The sequence below is a fragment of the Mixia osmundae genome (genome assembly GCF_000708205.1).
Source record: "Mixia osmundae IAM 14324 unplaced genomic scaffold scaffold_15, whole genome shotgun sequence".
NCBI lineage: Eukaryota > Fungi > Basidiomycota > Mixiomycetes > Mixiales > Mixiaceae > Mixia > Mixia osmundae.
In genome coordinates, this window is record NW_014575549.1 from 182,409 (window position 1) to 198,433 (window position 16,025).

The following is a 16,025-nucleotide window of genomic DNA, read 5'->3' on the forward strand; positions in this document are numbered from 1 at the left end:
TAGAAAAGCACAATGAAACTGCTGCGAGTCGGAACAACATGACTAGTCAACTCAATCGCGTGGCTTCTTCCTGCTCGCCTCATCCTGATCGAGACCGCGCTTGCTGCCCTTCTTGGCTTCGTCAAGGAAAGCCGACACGCCAAAGGGATCTGCCGTCGTGTCCTTCTCAAATTGAACTGGACCCGTGCGCGTTTCTTGCAAGTCTGCACCCTCGAAGCCCTTGCGGGCGACGCCGAGACCGAATCGGTCGTTGTTGAGGGCCTTCTTGATGCCTTCTTCGTTGCCGCCGCCGTAAGCCTCGTCGTCCTGCGAATCTTGCAAAGGCTTATAGATTGCTGCTGCTGCATTCGAGCCCTGGAAGAGCGGTCGGTCATACAGATTATATGAGTCATCATCTGCAAAGCCAGATGGCAGTGATTCTTGATTGAACAAGCGAGAGTCGAGCATGGATTCTTTGGACAATGTCGGTTTGGCTAGACCGAGCGCAATCTTTTCCGATATATCCCTACCTTGTGCTCTGCACATCAAAGATATGTCAGCGAAGGCTGCTGACGATACAGAAATGACTTGCCTGGCCATCACACGCGCCCGCTGTTCGGTACCCATGTTGTTCATCCTGAGCTCGCGCTCGCGCTCTTTGCGTCGCTCTGCTCTCATTTGCTCTCGCTTCCTGATCTCTTCCTCATCCTCCTCATCATCGTCTGACTCGGACGCGGCACGGGGTTTGGTAGCAACGGCCTGCTCTGCTTCGTCGGAATCTGAATCGGATCCATAGCCCGCCAGAGCAGCAGGTAATGCGCCTCCTGTGCCTGCTACACGACCAGCCGTGCTTGTCGCGGGGAGTCCGGATCGCTGATCCCGTGCTCTCTGAGCGAGCTGTCGCAAATTCTCCTCTTTGGCCTGCTTCTCCTTTTGCGCAATCGCTTGCTGGAGTTGTGATCGCTGCCGGACCTCCTCTCTCGCGTGACGATCGGCGAGATAGAGCGATTCCGAGAGTGTAGCGAAACGATCATTGATATGTACATCTTGCAGACCTCTGCCGTCTGCAGCCAATCGCTTGTCGAGCGGGATGGTGTAGCCCTTGTTGTTCTTCCAATTGGAGATACAGGGAGGTATCATCCAGTCTGAGACATCCTGCGGTGTGATCTTGCGTGGTGGCGAGCGTAGGATGGGCGCAGGAGGCGAGGGCGGCCCTCTTGGGATCTTTCTATGCTTGAACCGTGGCGGCTCGAGCGGATCCTCGACGACCTCGGACATCCTGATGATACGCTGCTGACCGGCCGTGCCCGATGCAGGCGTGTAACGGATGAAGGACTCCTTGCCTTGCTTCTGTATGCCGGAAGCTGGCTGGGCGGCTTTGATCTTTGACTGGGTAATCTTTTCGAGCGCGAGTCTTGTCTTTTCGGCCGTCGACAGCACTTCCTCCTCGCTCGGTCGCTCCATCTCGGCATTGTTGATGTCGGTCCGGTGTGCCATCGGGATGAGATCCTTGAACTGGGACTGAATGATCCGGCCATCGCGGTGGCCTTGGTGGGCGATCGCATCGTATCTCACCTTTCCCTCTGCGTCAACCTGTAGAGCCAGCGTGTTCCCACTGGAGGACTGCTCAACGTGCATGAGCAGATGCGTACTGTCTCGTGTCAACAGTGTCGGCTCACATGTTTCTTCCGCCCAAGGTCGAGAGGAAATTGAGCGATGTGGCATTCAGGATAGGCGCCGCCATCGCCAAAGTCGTCTGCTTTGGAGGGTCGCCATGAGGCACGATGACCGTAGCTTGGTACCTGTGATCGTAGAGCGAGTGTCTGCTCTATGGCTGCGGGCAGAGCGTCGTCGACTGCCGCTGGCTCGCTTGATACATACTTGGGCGCAGGCAGGAGACTGATGTACGGGCAGAGCATGAGCTGCTGCTCGCTGACTGAGCAAGCCTGTACACTCACCTAGCTAGCACGCTGGTCATGTCGTGCAGTCTGATGCCTGCCTGGCTGGCTGACGATGATTGCCCTGCTGCCTGCCGCCTGACTGAGCGACTCGTCTCGGGAAAAAAAAGGGTCTCGCGCCGCGACAGGCAGCGACCCGAGCTGGCGTGGCAAAGCGCACGGAGCAGCTCAGAAGCAGCCCAAAGCGAGCACACGACCCCTTGCTGGCTCTACAGTCCCACCGTACAGCAGCTCGCTTGCTCAGTGCAAGCAAAGCGCACTCGTAAGCGGGACCAGCGCGCAGTCAGCAACGCGCTCACGACCTGAGCGACTCACAGCCTTGTCTCAGCAGTCAGCCAGCCGGAGCATGTCAGCCGCGAGCGTGCCAGAGGGCTCTGCGTACGACGCCCCCGACGAATCCACTGAGACACCCGTTGGCAAGACGAGTGGCCGACAGAGTCGAGATGCCTCTCTGAGCAAGAGCGCGGCTATCAGGCATACACTGGAACGGCAAGGTGTGCCTGATAGCGACGGAGGGGAGCTTACCACACCTACCCATCAGTCAGACTTGGCTAGATACGAACAACAGAATGGCATCGTCCGGCCAAAGGCCCTCCAGAGATCGATGAGCTCCCAAAGGTCTACCGACCCGCTCGCGTCGCCCTCTGCCGATCCACCGAGCAGGCCGCCATCGACCTATTTTGAGCATCTCGATGGATCAGCCCATCAGGCCCAGCTCGACAGATCTGCCAGCAGACGCGCTTCGACTGTCTCTGTCTCGTCAGATGCCAAGCCGGATGTCTCGTCTGGCCTCACAAAGTCTGCGCTCAACTCGCCTAGGTTCGAGCGAGCGGTCTCCTCCTCGTCCGATAGCAGTCGCTCTACCGGCCTCAGTCAGTCTTCGCCTTTGCTGAGCGCACAAGCCCCAAATGACAGCCATGACGACACCCTCAGTCCCTACGAGGAGGGCGAAGCGTCGAATTCCGTCCTGACGCTATCCGCGCCTGCGAGGGCGATCCCTGTGCGAATACGAGATTTCGCCTTTCCGTCTGACGATCCAAGATATGTCGGAAAGCCCCATCCTGATATGATAGAACACGAGCGCAGACGGGCTGCTGCTGCCCAAGCAGGCTCGAGCGATTTCCCCAGCATGGACTTGAGCTCACGGCTGCCCGAAGAAGCCCTGGCAGAGGACAGCGACGAAGAGGCTGCAGGCGAAGAAGCCAGACGGTCAGGCGCTTCTCCGGGCGCATTCTATTGGGGCTTCACTACCTCTGCAGACAAAGCTCAAGGCGACGAAGCGTTCTATCGACCGAGATACAAGCTCGATTCAAACTCTTCGCAAGCAGACGACGACGAGCTAGATTCGCATTCTGAGCCTCTAGAGGGTCAAGAGTCTGAAGAGTTGCCTGCCATCGAGCCCGGCAGTCTCTACAAGGCCAATTATGCCTTTACTGCAGAAACACCTCAGGAGATGTCGTTGATCGAGGGAGAGATCGTCAAAGTCTACGAGCGACTCTGCGAGGGATGGGTCATCGCCGCCAAGATGACCCCCGCAGGAGATGAGAGTTCGTCTGCTTCGATGGGCTCGACCAAGGAAGAGGCGGAGGAAGAGCAGGGCCTGATACCAGAGAGCTACCTTACGCTTGTCGGCTAGCTGGCCTAGCCATATGAGCCATAGCTAGCTTAGCGCGGTCAGGTGAGCCTATGCTGCATTCTGATCAGACAACCAAGTCTGATATGCGTTTGGAGGCCACGGCTGCGTCTGCTGCCCGCCTGATCGTCGTATACGCCTCATCGATATGCTCAGCTTGCGTTTGAGGCGAGCCAATAGCGAACCGGATACAAGTGCGGCCACTCAGAACTGTCTGCGTGAGCATGATGCTCCTGTCTTGGCTCAGCCGCTCGACTAGCTCTGCGTTGAGCGCATTCGTCTCTTCTGCCGATTCTTGTGCTCTCGCCTTTAGCCGGAAGACGACGAGAGACCAGCGACGAGATGTCACGAGCTCGAAATCGGCATCTTCGACAAGCAACTTCTCGAGTCGTTCGGCGAGGGCGATGCCAGCTCGAATGTGGCGCTGGAAGCCCTCGACGCCGTAGCTCTTCAGTACAAAGTAGATCTGTTGAATGAAGAATGAGTAGGTGTTGACGACCATACACCCCTTGTACAGACCTTGAGAGATCGGAATCGCCGCCCGAGTGAGATCTGCATGTTCCTATAATCGATCACTGCCCTCGCCATATCGTCAGTGAGCGATGCAAGGATTGTTGAGCGATCCGCGCACCCGAGTCTGAGAACTGATTGCGCAAAAAGGGCGGCGTTATGTCGAGCGCATCTGTCAGCTGAGTTCTGTCCCTTGTCCAGAGACAGTTCGCGTCAAAGGTGACGAGGCCCCATTTGTGCATGTTTGTAGAAAAGGATGTGACTTCGCCATATGCGAATGATCTGGCCTTATTGGCCGCCTGGACGGTCAAGCCCGAGCGACAATTGATTGCCGACAGTCCAGCTTCGTCTCTGTGTTCTGGACAAGCGAGGACGACGCCAGCCCAGGCAGCATCTATGTGAATATACAGTGTCGGACAGGCTCTTGCTGCTCCGAGTATGCCCTCGAGATCGTCTATCGCGCCAGAGCTGGTCGAGCCGAGCGTGGCAATAAGTATACATGGAACCTCGTCTTTCGCCTTCGCATCCGCCAGGGCTAAAGCTAGCGTCGACTCTGTGAGCGCATAGCCGTCTTGCGCGCGAGTGGGCAGGGTTCGGACGGGCAGACCCAGGATGAGGCCAGCCTTGGCTCCTAGCGAGTGTGTCTGATCTGTGACCCAGATCGAGAGCCGAGAAGAAAAGGCAGAGACCTGACCGCGGACATAGCTTGCATCGACGATCTGCAAAGCTCGCTCTCGTGCTGCTATACATATGGTGACTGTGCTCTCGCTGGCGGATCCCATAATGATGCCACCTCCGGGCGCTTGCTCGTTGGTGAAAGAGAGATCGAGACCAAAGAGCAGAGCTGTCCAGCGCATCATGAGCGTCTCTAGTTCTGTACAGACGGGCGAGCAGGACCTGAACCTCAAAGAGTCAGTAGGGTGATCGTGATGATCAATTGGACAAGCAGGACCAATTGAAGCCGGGGTTGCTGACTGCTCCGACGAGCAGGTCTGCTAGGATAGATTCAAAGGTCGTGTTGGCTGGGAAGTAAGCGAAAAATGAGGGGTGTTGCCAATGAGAAATGCCGGGCAGGACGAGGTGATTGAAGTCCTTGAGCAAATCAGAGCTCGGCTGACCCTTGGCGGGCGGCTCTCGAGCGAACGAGGCGGCACAATCGCCGGGCTTGACACTTGACTCGACATCCCTCTCTGACAGGGTTTCAAAGTAGGAAGCGATCTGCTCAATGGCTGCATGTCCAACCTCTCGGAATCTGGAGAGTGCTGTTTGAGCAGCCGATCTCGAGCGGGTCGCTCAGGCTCACTCGTCAGCGTTCATCGATGTCTCTGGCGATGTTGCGTCGATCAACACGGAGGGGGGAAGCGGATGTCTAGGCTCTTGCTGCCATCCATGGTTGCCCGGTGAGGACGATCGCGTCGCGACAGTAGCGAGCGAGCCAGCTGCCAGCCGCCCAGAGACCTGACGAGCAATGGCGATGCTGACTGACCAGGGATCGATACGCTGCACGCCTCACTACAGCTGAGCTTGTGATCGGCACCTCTGATAGGCTGGCTCATCGTCACAGGCACGCTTGGGATGAGCTTGCACCGTCACCGCGAGCCAAGAACAGCAATTGTTGACAAGCCCAGCCTGCCGTCTGCGTCTCGGACACTCCTCAATCAGAACAGAGACCATAGGCTGACCCTCGACGGCGAGCCGCTCGAGCAGGGCAAGCCCTTCCGGCCAGACTCCGGCGCAGTGAGCTTTCCCGCGCAGTCGCCTGCCTTTCCGCCTCCATCACTGGACGGTCTAGCACCTCTGCCTGCCCCCATCAAGGAAGCAGGGCGACACAAACGACACGCCTCTGCTGCATCGAGCTTCCATCTTCCCACAGCCCGAGCCAGCGCGCTCGCCCACCGGATCAGCCTCGAGTCGGTCGACACCGCCAAGACTGCTGCCCACGGCCGCGAGGAGGGAGCCATGATTGCTACGCGATCGAGCTTGCCGCCCAAGTCGGCTCGCAGACCGAGTGCGCCTCAGATAGATGGGCCTGCAGAAGCGAGCACGTCTGCCAGCTCTCCGAGACTAGCAACTGGCGATTACACGAGCAGGCCGACCTCCTCTTCGGCCGTTTCGCCGAGTCAGGGTTCCTCAAAGGTCCTTCTGACGACTGCATTGCAGACCGCACAAAAGGCAGTCGAGTACGATGGCGACAACCGCGTGCACGAGGCCCTGCAGGCCTACAAGACTTCCGTCGATCTCTTGCAGGAGGTCATGACGCGCGTCGAAGAGACGGCGCTCACTCGGCGGGCGAAGGCCATAGAGCGGGAGGACCGGCTTGCGCAGACTGCCCTTGCCAATCCCGAGTCGGAAGAGGCGCGTCAAGACAGGGTCAGAGCGGCGGAGAAGGCAGAGAAGCGCGAGAAGGACCGTCTCGAAGAGGGTCGTCGCCTCAAAGTGATTGTGTGTCACGCTTCAGTCATTTCAGGAGAGTCGCATACTGACGAGTGATCCTCTGTCGCGCAGCACGACACTTACACGGAGCGGATCAAGATGCTGCAGATTATTGTAGATACACAGACCGCCGAGCTTGTGCCTGTCAAGAGCCAATCCACACAGAGTAGCCGAGACTCGGTAGATCCGACAGACACAAGCGCTATCGGACAGGCTATGCTCATGCCTGCTTCGCCGCAGAGGTCCCTGCAGCCCATCAAAGCCAACGAAGTCATGCCGCCTATTGCGGCAGGCTCGAGCCTCAGGTCCAGTGTCACAGTCGATGCGCCTCGGTACGGGCATGCACACAAGCGCTCGAGTGGGCTTTCCGGCCGGTTCAAGCGTCGCAGCAAAGACTCGAGCCATCGCGAATCACAACTGCTAGGCGGTGCTGAGAGCAGCGTGCCCATGTCGCCCGAGGCCAGTCAGACGCCCAGTATGGCATCCGTCGGCGAAGCGCAAGATGCCGTCATGATGCGCACAGAGAGTACAGTCACGTATACTTCAGTGACTGCAGTGCAAGGCACAGACGACGAGCGGGGACCGGCCACAACCGTCCGGACAGCAAGCTATCCTAGGCGCAAGCCCCCGCCTCTGGGTCCGCTTCCTCGACCGGGCTCGGTGGCAGGCTCAAGGGCGCTTTCACCTCATCCTTCAGAAGCTTCCTCCCTGTCACGCAAGTCTTCGATCTCGGCCAGAGAATCAATCACGGAAGAGCAAAGGCGCGAGCTGTTACTAGGTCAGCAGGAGCTTCACCAGGCAAATACTGGATCGTCGACTGCAATGGGACGGACACGCTCTTTCTCGCAGCCGATCAAGAAGGCTGTTCCGCCTCCTGTCGGACCACCGCCATCTGCTCCACTGCCCGCGCCGAAAGTCTATCCGGGCCTCAGCATGGAAGGCGTCGATTCTCGCAGGGCTCCTTACGACAGCCTTACGCACGGCAATGTTCCAGAAACGCCGACTTCGGATCCTTTCCCTTCTGATCTGGGCGCGACAATCATCGAACAGCGCTCTGCAGCTGGACAAGTGGCGGATCTGCTGACGCTGCCTAGCAGTCCCCTCAGACGGCCACTACACATCTTGCGTTTGCTAGAGATGTCCATTACTGATGGCGGCTTCGTCACGCCGAGGCTGTTCATCCCGCCGCAGATATGGGCGCAGTCTAGGATCAAGTTGACCGCAACAGAAACGAAACTGAGGATACTCGAAGCTGTCTCACAAGGACTGGAAATACTTGAGAAGGAAGGCCGCGATATGCTCAAGCCGTCGAGTAACAGGACGCCTTATCAGGCAGCAAAAGGATTCGCGAAGGAGCTAGAGAGCTTTGGAGACTTGCTGGACGAGCTACAGGGTGACTCGGCGAAGAAGCTTGGCTTCACGGACACGAGTCGGAAAAAGTCTTTTGGCGCTTCGTGGAGTTCGAAGCTGTCAAAGTCGATTGCTGGCATGACGAGCAGCAAGGGGTATGTATACGGAGCCTCCTCTTCGACTGTTCAGCTAATGGTGCCGGATCAGGCTTGAGTCGCCTGGCGCATACACGAGTTCTCTTGCACGGTGCTTCGCCCAAGCGCAATCACTGGGTTCGTGAATCGCTTGCTGATGACGAGCGTCACTCACAGTCGCATGCACAGATCCTCACTGTCAGTGCCTAGAGAGTCCGGAGAAAACACGGTACGCCGAAGTACCGGCAGATCTGCGGAAGCAGATTGACGCGCGACTCCGACGAAGCTCAGATTTCTTCGCGAGCATTGTGATACCGTTTGTGATGCAAGATCTTGCGCTCATGCTCGACAAGTATGCCAAGCGAGCGGCGAGCTGGTGTGCTGACTAGCCTCGCCATTCTTGTTGTACATTGCAAGTCTTTTGAACTCCCTCTGGAGCTCTGCGCCTTTGCGCCTTTGCCTCCGTCGCGTCTCACTTTTTGCCAAAGCGCCTCAGCTCGACGGAAATTCCTCAGAGCCAGACTGTCCAGCATGGCGAGCATACAGGCAGCCTCGACTGCCGGGCGAGATGCGCGAGTGTCGTCGCACACTCACATCAGAGGACTTGGCCTGGACGAAGAAGGTTTCGCACCTGACGACGCAGCAGGGTTCGTCGGCCAAAAGCAAGCGAGAGAGGTGAGCGAGACAGCACTGTAGGCCAGCTTGTGGCCTGATCTGTTGTTCGTAGGCTTGCGGTATCGTCCTCGACCTGATAAAGACGAAGCGCTTCTCGGGCAGGGCTCTCTTGCTCGCCGGTGGTCCAGGCACAGGCAAGACAGCGCTCGCACTTGCCATCTCTCAGGAGCTGGGCTCGAAGGTACCCTTCTGCCCCATGGTCGGCAGCGAGGTGTACAGCAACGAGGTCAAGAAGACGGAGGTGCTCATGGAGAACTTCAGGAGAGCGATAGGTAGGCCTGATGCCTCTATACTTGGCTCACTCGTGCTCACACTGCGGGCGTTTGCAGGTCTGCGAGTCAAGGAGACCAAAGAGGTCTACGAGGGCGAGGTGACGGAGCTGTCGCCTGCAGAGGCAGAGAATCCTCTCACCGGCTACGGCAAGACGATATCGCATGTCATTGTCTCGCTCAAGACGGTCAAGGGTGTCAAGCAGCTCAGACTCGACCCCAGCATCTATGAAAGCATCCAGAAGGAGCGTGTCACCGTTGGCGACGTCATCTACATCGAAGCCAACACGGGCGCTGTCAAGGTCTGTCTGTCTCCTCGCATTTTTTGGCAGTCGCACTGATGTAGAGCCACACAGCGCGTTGGACGGTCTGACGCTTATGCGACCGAATTTGACCTCGAAGCCGAGGAATATGTGCCGCTACCGAAAGGCGAGGTCCACAAGAAGAAGGAGATCATTCAGGATGTCACCCTGCACGATCTCGACATGGCCAACGCGAAGCCGCAGGGGGGTCAAGACGTGATGAGCGTCATGGGCCAACTCGTCAAGGGCCAGAGGACGGAAGTGACCGACAAGCTGAGGGCTGAAATCAACAAGGTCGTCGACAAGTATATCGATCAGGGCATCGCCGAACTCGTACCTGGCGTTCTGTTCATCGACGAAGTTCACATGCTCGATATCGAGTCCTTCACCTATCTCAATCGAGCACTAGAATCCACAATCTCGCCTATTGTCATCGTAGCTTCCAATAGAGGCCTTGCGACCATCAGGGGCACAGAAGGCGACGGATCCAATGCAGGCGACGGGATCGTTAGCCCTCATGGCGTGCCCGTCGACTTACTCGATCGCTGCATGATTGTGCGCACGATGCCTTATGTGCGAGCAGAGATCAAGAAGATTCTCGAGCTACGCTCCCGAGTGGAAGGCCTTACTGTGCAGCCTGCCGCAATAGAAAAGCTTGCCGACGAGGGCGTGCGCACTTCACTGAGGTACGATGGCATGTCGCATTGTTTCATTTCATTCCCTGATGTACTGCTACGACAACAGGTTCGCGCTGCAACTGCTTACACCGGCATCAATACTCGCAAAAATCAATGGACGTTCGGAGATACAGCTGGCAGACGTCGAGGAGACGTCAGGCACGCTCTTCCTTGACGCTCGCTCGTCTGCCAGACTGCTTGCCACCCAAGCTGCTTCTGAATCAACAGCGGGGCGATCCGAATATCTCAGGTGAATACATTCAATGGACCTTGTTGTAAAGCGAGTGCAAATGCTCGTCTTGTCACCGGCTAGCTCGACGCGAGCACCCAGTCCCCATAGAGCGCTTTAAGTCGGCTCTCTACACGCTGAAGCACGCTGAATGGATATGAGTGTACTGAGCGTAAGGTGAAGCTAAGAGACCTACGCGATAGGTAGCTGAGCTGCATCTGCTGCAACAAGGACATCGCGCCAGTCGCTCGGGGTCCGGCTTGCCATATTCCGCAGACAATGAGCAGGGTTATACGCGAGCGGCATGCCTGGCACGTCATCGCCCGTCGGCGGAGCGATATGCATGCTATCGTCTTCCAAGAGCTCCATCTTGACGCGCTTCGCTCGTCCGGATCTGTACGCGTTGCGAGGCGGATTCTCGATGAGCGAGATCCGTCGAAAGGCGAGATGGTCTAGCGTGAGCGTCAAGGCGCGAAGGATCGTCTCACTTGCGCTCTGGCTGACTGTCTCGAGACTGTCCAGAACGTCATCGTCTGTAAGGTCGGAGAATGCGGGCTTCAGCCGCAGCTGCTCAGTCGCGAGGGTTTCCAATTCGTCTTCTAGTGAGGATGCCGCCTGATTGTTGCTCAGTGCGTACGTCTCCTTTATGCCAGGCCAAGCAGCGGCACTTGGCGCAATATGTTCGTAGCTTCTCCCATCAGAGGGCATCGACAGTCCGGTCGCTTGGCTGTTGCTCCGTCTGATAGCGCGCTCTTGCGTTGGAGTGAGCCACTGCAGATTCAACGGCCATGTCGTGTCAAGTCGCTCGATGACCTCAGCTGCAGTAGGCGGGATGAAGATAGAGAACCTCTTCTGCCCTCTCTTTGCGCCAGACTCTATCCGCACAGGCTCTGCAGGTCGATCAAAGACGTGCAGGCCCCGTTTGAGAGCCTCTCTTCGCGCGAGTCCTGCATGAGGGCGCGCGTTCACATCAATGGCGCCTCTGGCCCACTCGGCTGTCAGAAGAGCTTTGCTGAGATCTCTTGTCGGCTCTGCAAAGCAGGCGGCAGCGAGCTTGCGCTCAAAGTATGTGACTGGATTGCGCTGGGCTGCGTTGTCATCTTCCTCATCAACACCGGGAGAGACAGAGCCGATGGAGCTCGAGCGTGACGAAGGCTGTCGGAGGGTCTCATCGAGCTCTGCTGCGCTCATCGATCATCGATGCATCCTTCTCGCTGCCTTGTCGGACCTGTCGCCCTGAGCTCGGGCAGAACACGTCAACAGTTCCGGTCGACCGGCCCGCCATCAGAAGTTGCTGCTCCGATCGCGCGCCTCGGTAGTTTCCGCTTTCAGCAGCACACCTTGCAGCAGATGATCGGCAAGACAGCAGCACGACTGAGCGGTACAGCGACCCGAACGCTTGCAGCAAGGCAAAGGCAGGCAGCATCAGGCCTGCCTGTAGCCAGAAGGTCCGCCGTTTCCACCGACTGAGCATGACCCTGTCCCCTCGAGACTGATGCCGATCGAGCGCACAGATGCCTTGCGACAGAAGCCTCACCACTTCAGCCGACATCTCTGTTCACTTTCACCGAGGAAGAGAACATGCTGCGCGAATCTGGTCAGTCCCAATGCATTTACACAGTCACGCCACGCTCATCGTTCATCACGATTTAGTACAAAAGTTTGCGCAAGACATGGTCGTTCCCAGAGTGCGAGAGATGGATGAGGCAGAGAAGATGGATCCTGCAATCATCAAGGGTCTCTTTGACCAAGGCGTGAGTCCAAAAACGATCGCTGCTGCGCACTCGCGCTTACGTGCGCGTGGATCAGTTCATGGCTGTCGAGACGGCTGCAGACCTAGGCGGTGCCGAGTGCAGCTTCACCAGTGCGATCATCGTCATCGAGGGTAAGTCCATCACCGGCAGATAGCGCGTGCATGCTGAAGAGGTATGCAGAACTGGCCAAGATCGATGCTTCAGTGTCTGTCCTGTGTGACGTTCATAACACGCTCGTAAACACGCTAGTGCGCAAGCATGCCAGCGAGGAGATGAAGAAGAAGTATCTGCCAATTCTCAGTACAGAGAAGGTGCGCTTTCGCGCTGGCAGTGGATGGCAGCTGATGCAGACCCATAGCTCGGATCGTTCGCCCTTTCTGAGCCGGCCTCTGGATCAGATGCCTTTGCGCTGCAAACGCGCGCCGAGAAGAAGGACGACCACTACCTACTGAATGGCAGCAAGATGTGGATCACCAACGCAGGCGAGGCAGAAATCTTCCTCGTATGTCTCGCAATCTACAGAATGTGGCCTCACTGATATCACCTATAGGTGTTCGCCAATCTAGATCCATCGAAAGGCTACAAGGGTATCACTTGCTTCCTCGTCGAAAAGGAAATGGGCGTGCAGATCGCGAAGAAGGAGCAGAAGCTGGGTATCCGCGCCTCGTCGACTTGCACTCTCAACTTTGACGACGTCAAGGTCCCGCTTGCCAATTTGCTCGGCAAGGAAGGCGAAGGCTATAAGTATGCTATCGAGATCCTGAACGAGGGTCGCATCGGAATAGCAGCTCAGATGGTCGGTCTTGCCCAAGGCGCTTTCGAAAAGTCCATTGGGGCGACCTATCAGCGCAAGCAGTTCGGCAAGCCAGTTGGCGAGTTCCAGGGCATGCAGTTCCAGTTTGCCGAGATTCACACCATGATCGAATCCGCGCGTCTGCTGACTTACAACGCCGCGAGACTCAAGGAGGAGGGCAAGCCATTCACAAAGGAGGCCGCCATGGCAAAGTGGTGGTCATCCGAGGTAGCTCAGAAGGCGTCAGGCTCGGCTATCGAATGGGCAGGAGGTCTCGGCTTTACCCGCGAGATTGGCATAGAGAAGTACTGGCGTGACAGCAAGATCGGCGCAATCTATGAGGGCACCTCAAACATCCAGCGACTGACGATCGCCAAATTCCTTCAGAAGCAATACGGCCAGTAGCCCGACCAGGATACGCTCAGCGCGGCTTGTATGATGCAATGCATCTGGTAGCGCCTCCTGATTATGCCTTGGTCTGACTCGCTTGCCAGGCCGTGAAGTCTTGGTGAAGAGCTCTTTGGGTTTCCTGGCCTTTCTTGAGCTTTTTGAGTTGGCCTTTCGACAGCGGCTCGCCGGCAGCGTCCTGTGTCGGTATGCCATCGCTGTCGAATTCGCTGTACAGGTCCGTCTGTGACCTGTAGAGCTGCTCAGGCGGTATGCGTCCCCGCTCGAGCTTCTCTATCCGTTTGCGCTCCGTCTCTGCAAGATTCGCAGCTTTCGCTGCTGCCTTATCGGAAGCTGCTTTCAGCTTTGCATCTCGATCTGCGCGCAATGACTCCGCGGGCACGAGCTTCACGAGGGCCTTGCCGTCTTCTTGGTCATCCAAAGCTACGCCCAAATCGATGAGATCGTCGTCGCGCAAGCGATCACAAAGTGCGAGAAGCTCCTGGCTCGGTGCGCTACTTCTTGCGAGCTGCCGGATCTGGTCTCTGAATGTCGATAGGACGCGCACATACGGCATCGCAACATCATCGGCCTGAGGAATGTCAGCTGAATCGCAGACAGCCCAAGAAGCTTACATTGGCGCCACTCGTCGAGTCTGTTCCCCAGCCAATCTGTACGAGCTTATCGTTCGATAGGCCGAGCATTGAGACCATGTCAGTGATCCAGATCGCGCAGGCCGCTAGTGTGTCTATGTTGATGTTTCGCTTGCCCTGGGCAATGTATTCATTGCCATCACGTAGGACATCTAGCAAAGTCTTGAGAGCAGTTGTGGTATCGAAGGAGTCGGACAGCGCCGCGCGAAAGCGAGCTTGCGCATGGGAGAGCCTGCAAATATGGATGAGCATCGCTGTGCAGCAGTATGCAGGAGCGTACGAAGACATCAGACGCCTTTCCGGCTCATTGTACGAATGCCGCCCTGTATCACTTGGGCCTACAGACGCTTCTGCGACCAGGGCCTTGACATTCGTGAAAAACTTGGTAAAGGTGCCCTCTATCGCCTTTGCCTCGGTCATGGCGCTCTCTTTGAAGTCATAGCCAAGATTCCACGTAGACATGAGAAATGCTATCCGCATCTGCCGAGCAGTGTAGCGTGACAGAGCCTCGTCAATGGTAATGAAGTTCTTGAGAGACTTGCTCATCTTCATGCCTTCGATATGCAGATGCCCAGTGTGCAAGAAATAGTTTGTCCATTGCCTGCAGCCGTGGTAGGCCTCGCTTTGGGCGATCTCATTGTCATGGTGTGGGAATGTTAGGTCGATGCCTCCGGAGTGGATGTCCATTCCCTGTCCGAAGACGTGATCTGCCATGACGGAGCATTCGATGTGCCAGCCTGGCCGGCCTTTACCCCAGGGCGAGTCCCAGGCTGGCTCGCCTGCTTTGGAAGCCTTCCAGAGGGCAAAGTCGGATGCCGCTCTTTTGCCCGCCGAGCCCGTCAATGAGCCCTCGCCATCGGCAAGGAGCTTGGCGTTGCCTCGGCTCCACGGGCTTAGCTTGGCGTAGGAGTGGTTCCACTGCTCTTCGGTATGTGTGCCATTCATCTTCTTCGGCTTTGCATCCGCGAGGTCGTTGCAGTTGCAAGGCGCACCGTCAAAGCCGACAGTGTCAAAATAGACACTCCCGCCTGCAGCGTATGCGAACCCACGGTCGATAATCTGCTGTACATAGTCCACGATCTCCTCAACGAATTCGGACACTCGCGTGAGAGTTGTAGGCGGCTCGACGCTGAGCGCTTGCATGTCCTTGAAGAACGCCGCTTCCCACCTCGACGACAGGGCACGGAAGATAGACTTGTCTGTGACGGACGCGCCTTGCCGCTTGTCGAGATAAGGTCCAATGAGGTCAGCATTGGCAAGTACGAGCTCTCGCGCGTTGGGTGTGTTCGTCGTGAGGGCTTGCCAGGCCTGCATGCCTCTCTGGGCTGTCGCGATGTGCAGGCCGATCTTCTCATCGCGTTGTCGCTGTGCTTCGAGCCAGGTGGGATCACTCGCTTTGCTCGCGATGCTTTGTAGCGATGCGTCAAGGTCGACAGAGTCCGCGGTACGGGTCAGATCATTTGGAAACGCACGCTCGAGATGCTCGGTCAGTGCAGCTGCAAAGATGTCTGGAAGAGCATTGGATGGGCCGGAAGCTTGCTGCTCTGCCAGCTGGTCGACAAGGTAGACTTGTCGGGCTCTGACGATGATCTAAGCGACGCATTAGCGCGTCAGGCGACCGCGAGCCAAGCCGACGTGCCTTGTCGTCAATGTCGGTGATGTTCATGACGAAATGGACGTCGTAGCCAAAGTAGTCCCGCATGATTCTCCTGAGAATGTCTTGGGTGACATAATTTCTGCCAATGTCAGCCAGCCAGCTCAAAGTCAGATGCCTGCAACCTTTGATCATTGGGGCGACCGACCTTGCATGACCCATGTGGGAGGCATCGTAGACCGTCGGCCCGCAGCTGTACCAAGTGACGCTATTGCCGTTCTTGGGAACAAAGTCGACCTGGCAAAGGACGCTTGAGCTGGAAGCGTGCGCCAAAGCATTTGGGCATGCGCTTACCTTGCTTCGTGTGAGTGAGTTGAAGACCCGCAGTCGGACAGACTCGCCGGCGGACGACACAGGAGCTTGCCATTCTGTGCTGGCGGCCTTGCCCTTGGCCTTTGAAGCTTCACTGGCCATCTGTCGGGCGATTGTCGTTGGCGTCGTCGTCCTGCGCAGAATGCGGCAACGGGCTAGCGACGCTGTGGTCAGGCTTGCTGCACCTCTTGTTCTTATGAGCTGGTGCAGCTGACTGGTCCGGCGCATCAGCTAGCTTGTCGTTGCAACATATGTATTGGGAGCAGCAGCAGCAGCAGCAACAGCAACAGCAACAGCACTCAGGCTCCTCGTGTTCAAGCGAC

At 57.2% G+C, this 16,025-nt stretch overlaps 8 protein-coding genes across 8 annotated transcripts; 4 read left to right on the forward strand and 4 right to left on the reverse strand.

Annotated features, from left to right (window-relative positions):
- Positions 1-51: 51 nt before the first annotated feature.
- On the reverse strand, positions 52-2,017 carry L969DRAFT_80330 (uncharacterized protein; the record flags this gene model as incomplete). The annotated part of the gene is made up of 3 exons (XM_014709476.1): positions 1,938-2,017; positions 1,659-1,878; positions 52-1,602 (listed from the first exon to the last, which is right to left on the reverse strand). Exons 1-3 carry the CDS (start codon positions 1,955-1,957, stop codon positions 52-54), a joined length of 1,791 nt encoding a protein of 596 aa, XP_014564962.1. The 5' UTR covers positions 1,958-2,017.
- A 50-nt stretch (positions 2,018-2,067) lies between these two features.
- L969DRAFT_67891 (uncharacterized protein) lies at positions 2,068-3,758 on the forward strand. The gene is made up of 2 exons (XM_014709477.1): positions 2,068-2,199; positions 2,255-3,758. The coding sequence occupies exon 2, from the start codon at positions 2,284-2,286 to the stop codon at positions 3,571-3,573; it is 1,290 nt and encodes a 429-aa protein (XP_014564963.1). The 5' UTR covers positions 2,068-2,199; positions 2,255-2,283; the 3' UTR covers positions 3,574-3,758.
- L969DRAFT_80335 (uncharacterized protein) lies at positions 3,529-5,482 on the reverse strand. The gene is made up of 5 exons (XM_014709478.1): positions 5,384-5,482; positions 5,033-5,332; positions 4,202-4,977; positions 4,090-4,145; positions 3,529-4,036 (listed from the first exon to the last, which is right to left on the reverse strand). The coding sequence occupies exons 1-5, from the start codon at positions 5,395-5,397 to the stop codon at positions 3,638-3,640; spliced, it is 1,545 nt and encodes a 514-aa protein (XP_014564964.1). The 5' UTR covers positions 5,398-5,482; the 3' UTR covers positions 3,529-3,637.
- L969DRAFT_91054 (uncharacterized protein) lies at positions 5,477-8,428 on the forward strand. The gene is made up of 4 exons (XM_014709479.1): positions 5,477-6,522; positions 6,586-8,018; positions 8,071-8,135; positions 8,187-8,428. Exons 1-4 carry the CDS (start codon positions 5,656-5,658, stop codon positions 8,384-8,386), a joined length of 2,565 nt encoding a protein of 854 aa, XP_014564965.1. The 5' UTR covers positions 5,477-5,655; the 3' UTR covers positions 8,387-8,428.
- Positions 8,429-8,528: 100 nt separating this feature from the next.
- Positions 8,529-10,174, forward strand: L969DRAFT_55278 (uncharacterized protein; the record flags this gene model as incomplete). Its single annotated transcript, XM_014709480.1, has 5 exons — positions 8,529-8,672; positions 8,725-8,944; positions 9,002-9,243; positions 9,298-9,929; positions 9,988-10,174. The coding sequence occupies 5 exons, from the start codon at positions 8,529-8,531 to the stop codon at positions 10,172-10,174; spliced, it is 1,425 nt and encodes a 474-aa protein (XP_014564966.1).
- Positions 10,175-10,229: 55 nt separating this feature from the next.
- Positions 10,230-11,340, reverse strand: L969DRAFT_97422 (uncharacterized protein; the record flags this gene model as incomplete). Its single annotated transcript, XM_014709481.1, has 2 exons — positions 10,230-10,296; positions 10,346-11,340. The coding sequence occupies 2 exons, from the start codon at positions 11,338-11,340 to the stop codon at positions 10,230-10,232; spliced, it is 1,062 nt and encodes a 353-aa protein (XP_014564967.1).
- A 159-nt stretch (positions 11,341-11,499) lies between these two features.
- L969DRAFT_55113 (uncharacterized protein) lies at positions 11,500-13,101 on the forward strand (the record flags this gene model as incomplete). The annotated part of the gene is made up of 7 exons (XM_014709482.1): positions 11,500-11,597; positions 11,664-11,746; positions 11,803-11,903; positions 11,959-12,034; positions 12,084-12,214; positions 12,262-12,405; positions 12,454-13,101. The coding sequence occupies 7 exons, from the start codon at positions 11,500-11,502 to the stop codon at positions 13,099-13,101; spliced, it is 1,281 nt and encodes a 426-aa protein (XP_014564968.1).
- A 61-nt stretch (positions 13,102-13,162) lies between these two features.
- On the reverse strand, positions 13,163-15,930 carry L969DRAFT_97424 (uncharacterized protein; the record flags this gene model as incomplete). Its single annotated transcript, XM_014709483.1, has 6 exons — positions 13,163-13,675; positions 13,719-13,968; positions 14,017-15,326; positions 15,376-15,472; positions 15,539-15,627; positions 15,685-15,930. The coding sequence occupies 6 exons, from the start codon at positions 15,928-15,930 to the stop codon at positions 13,163-13,165; spliced, it is 2,505 nt and encodes an 834-aa protein (XP_014564969.1).
- Between the last annotated feature and the right edge of the window lie 95 nt (positions 15,931-16,025).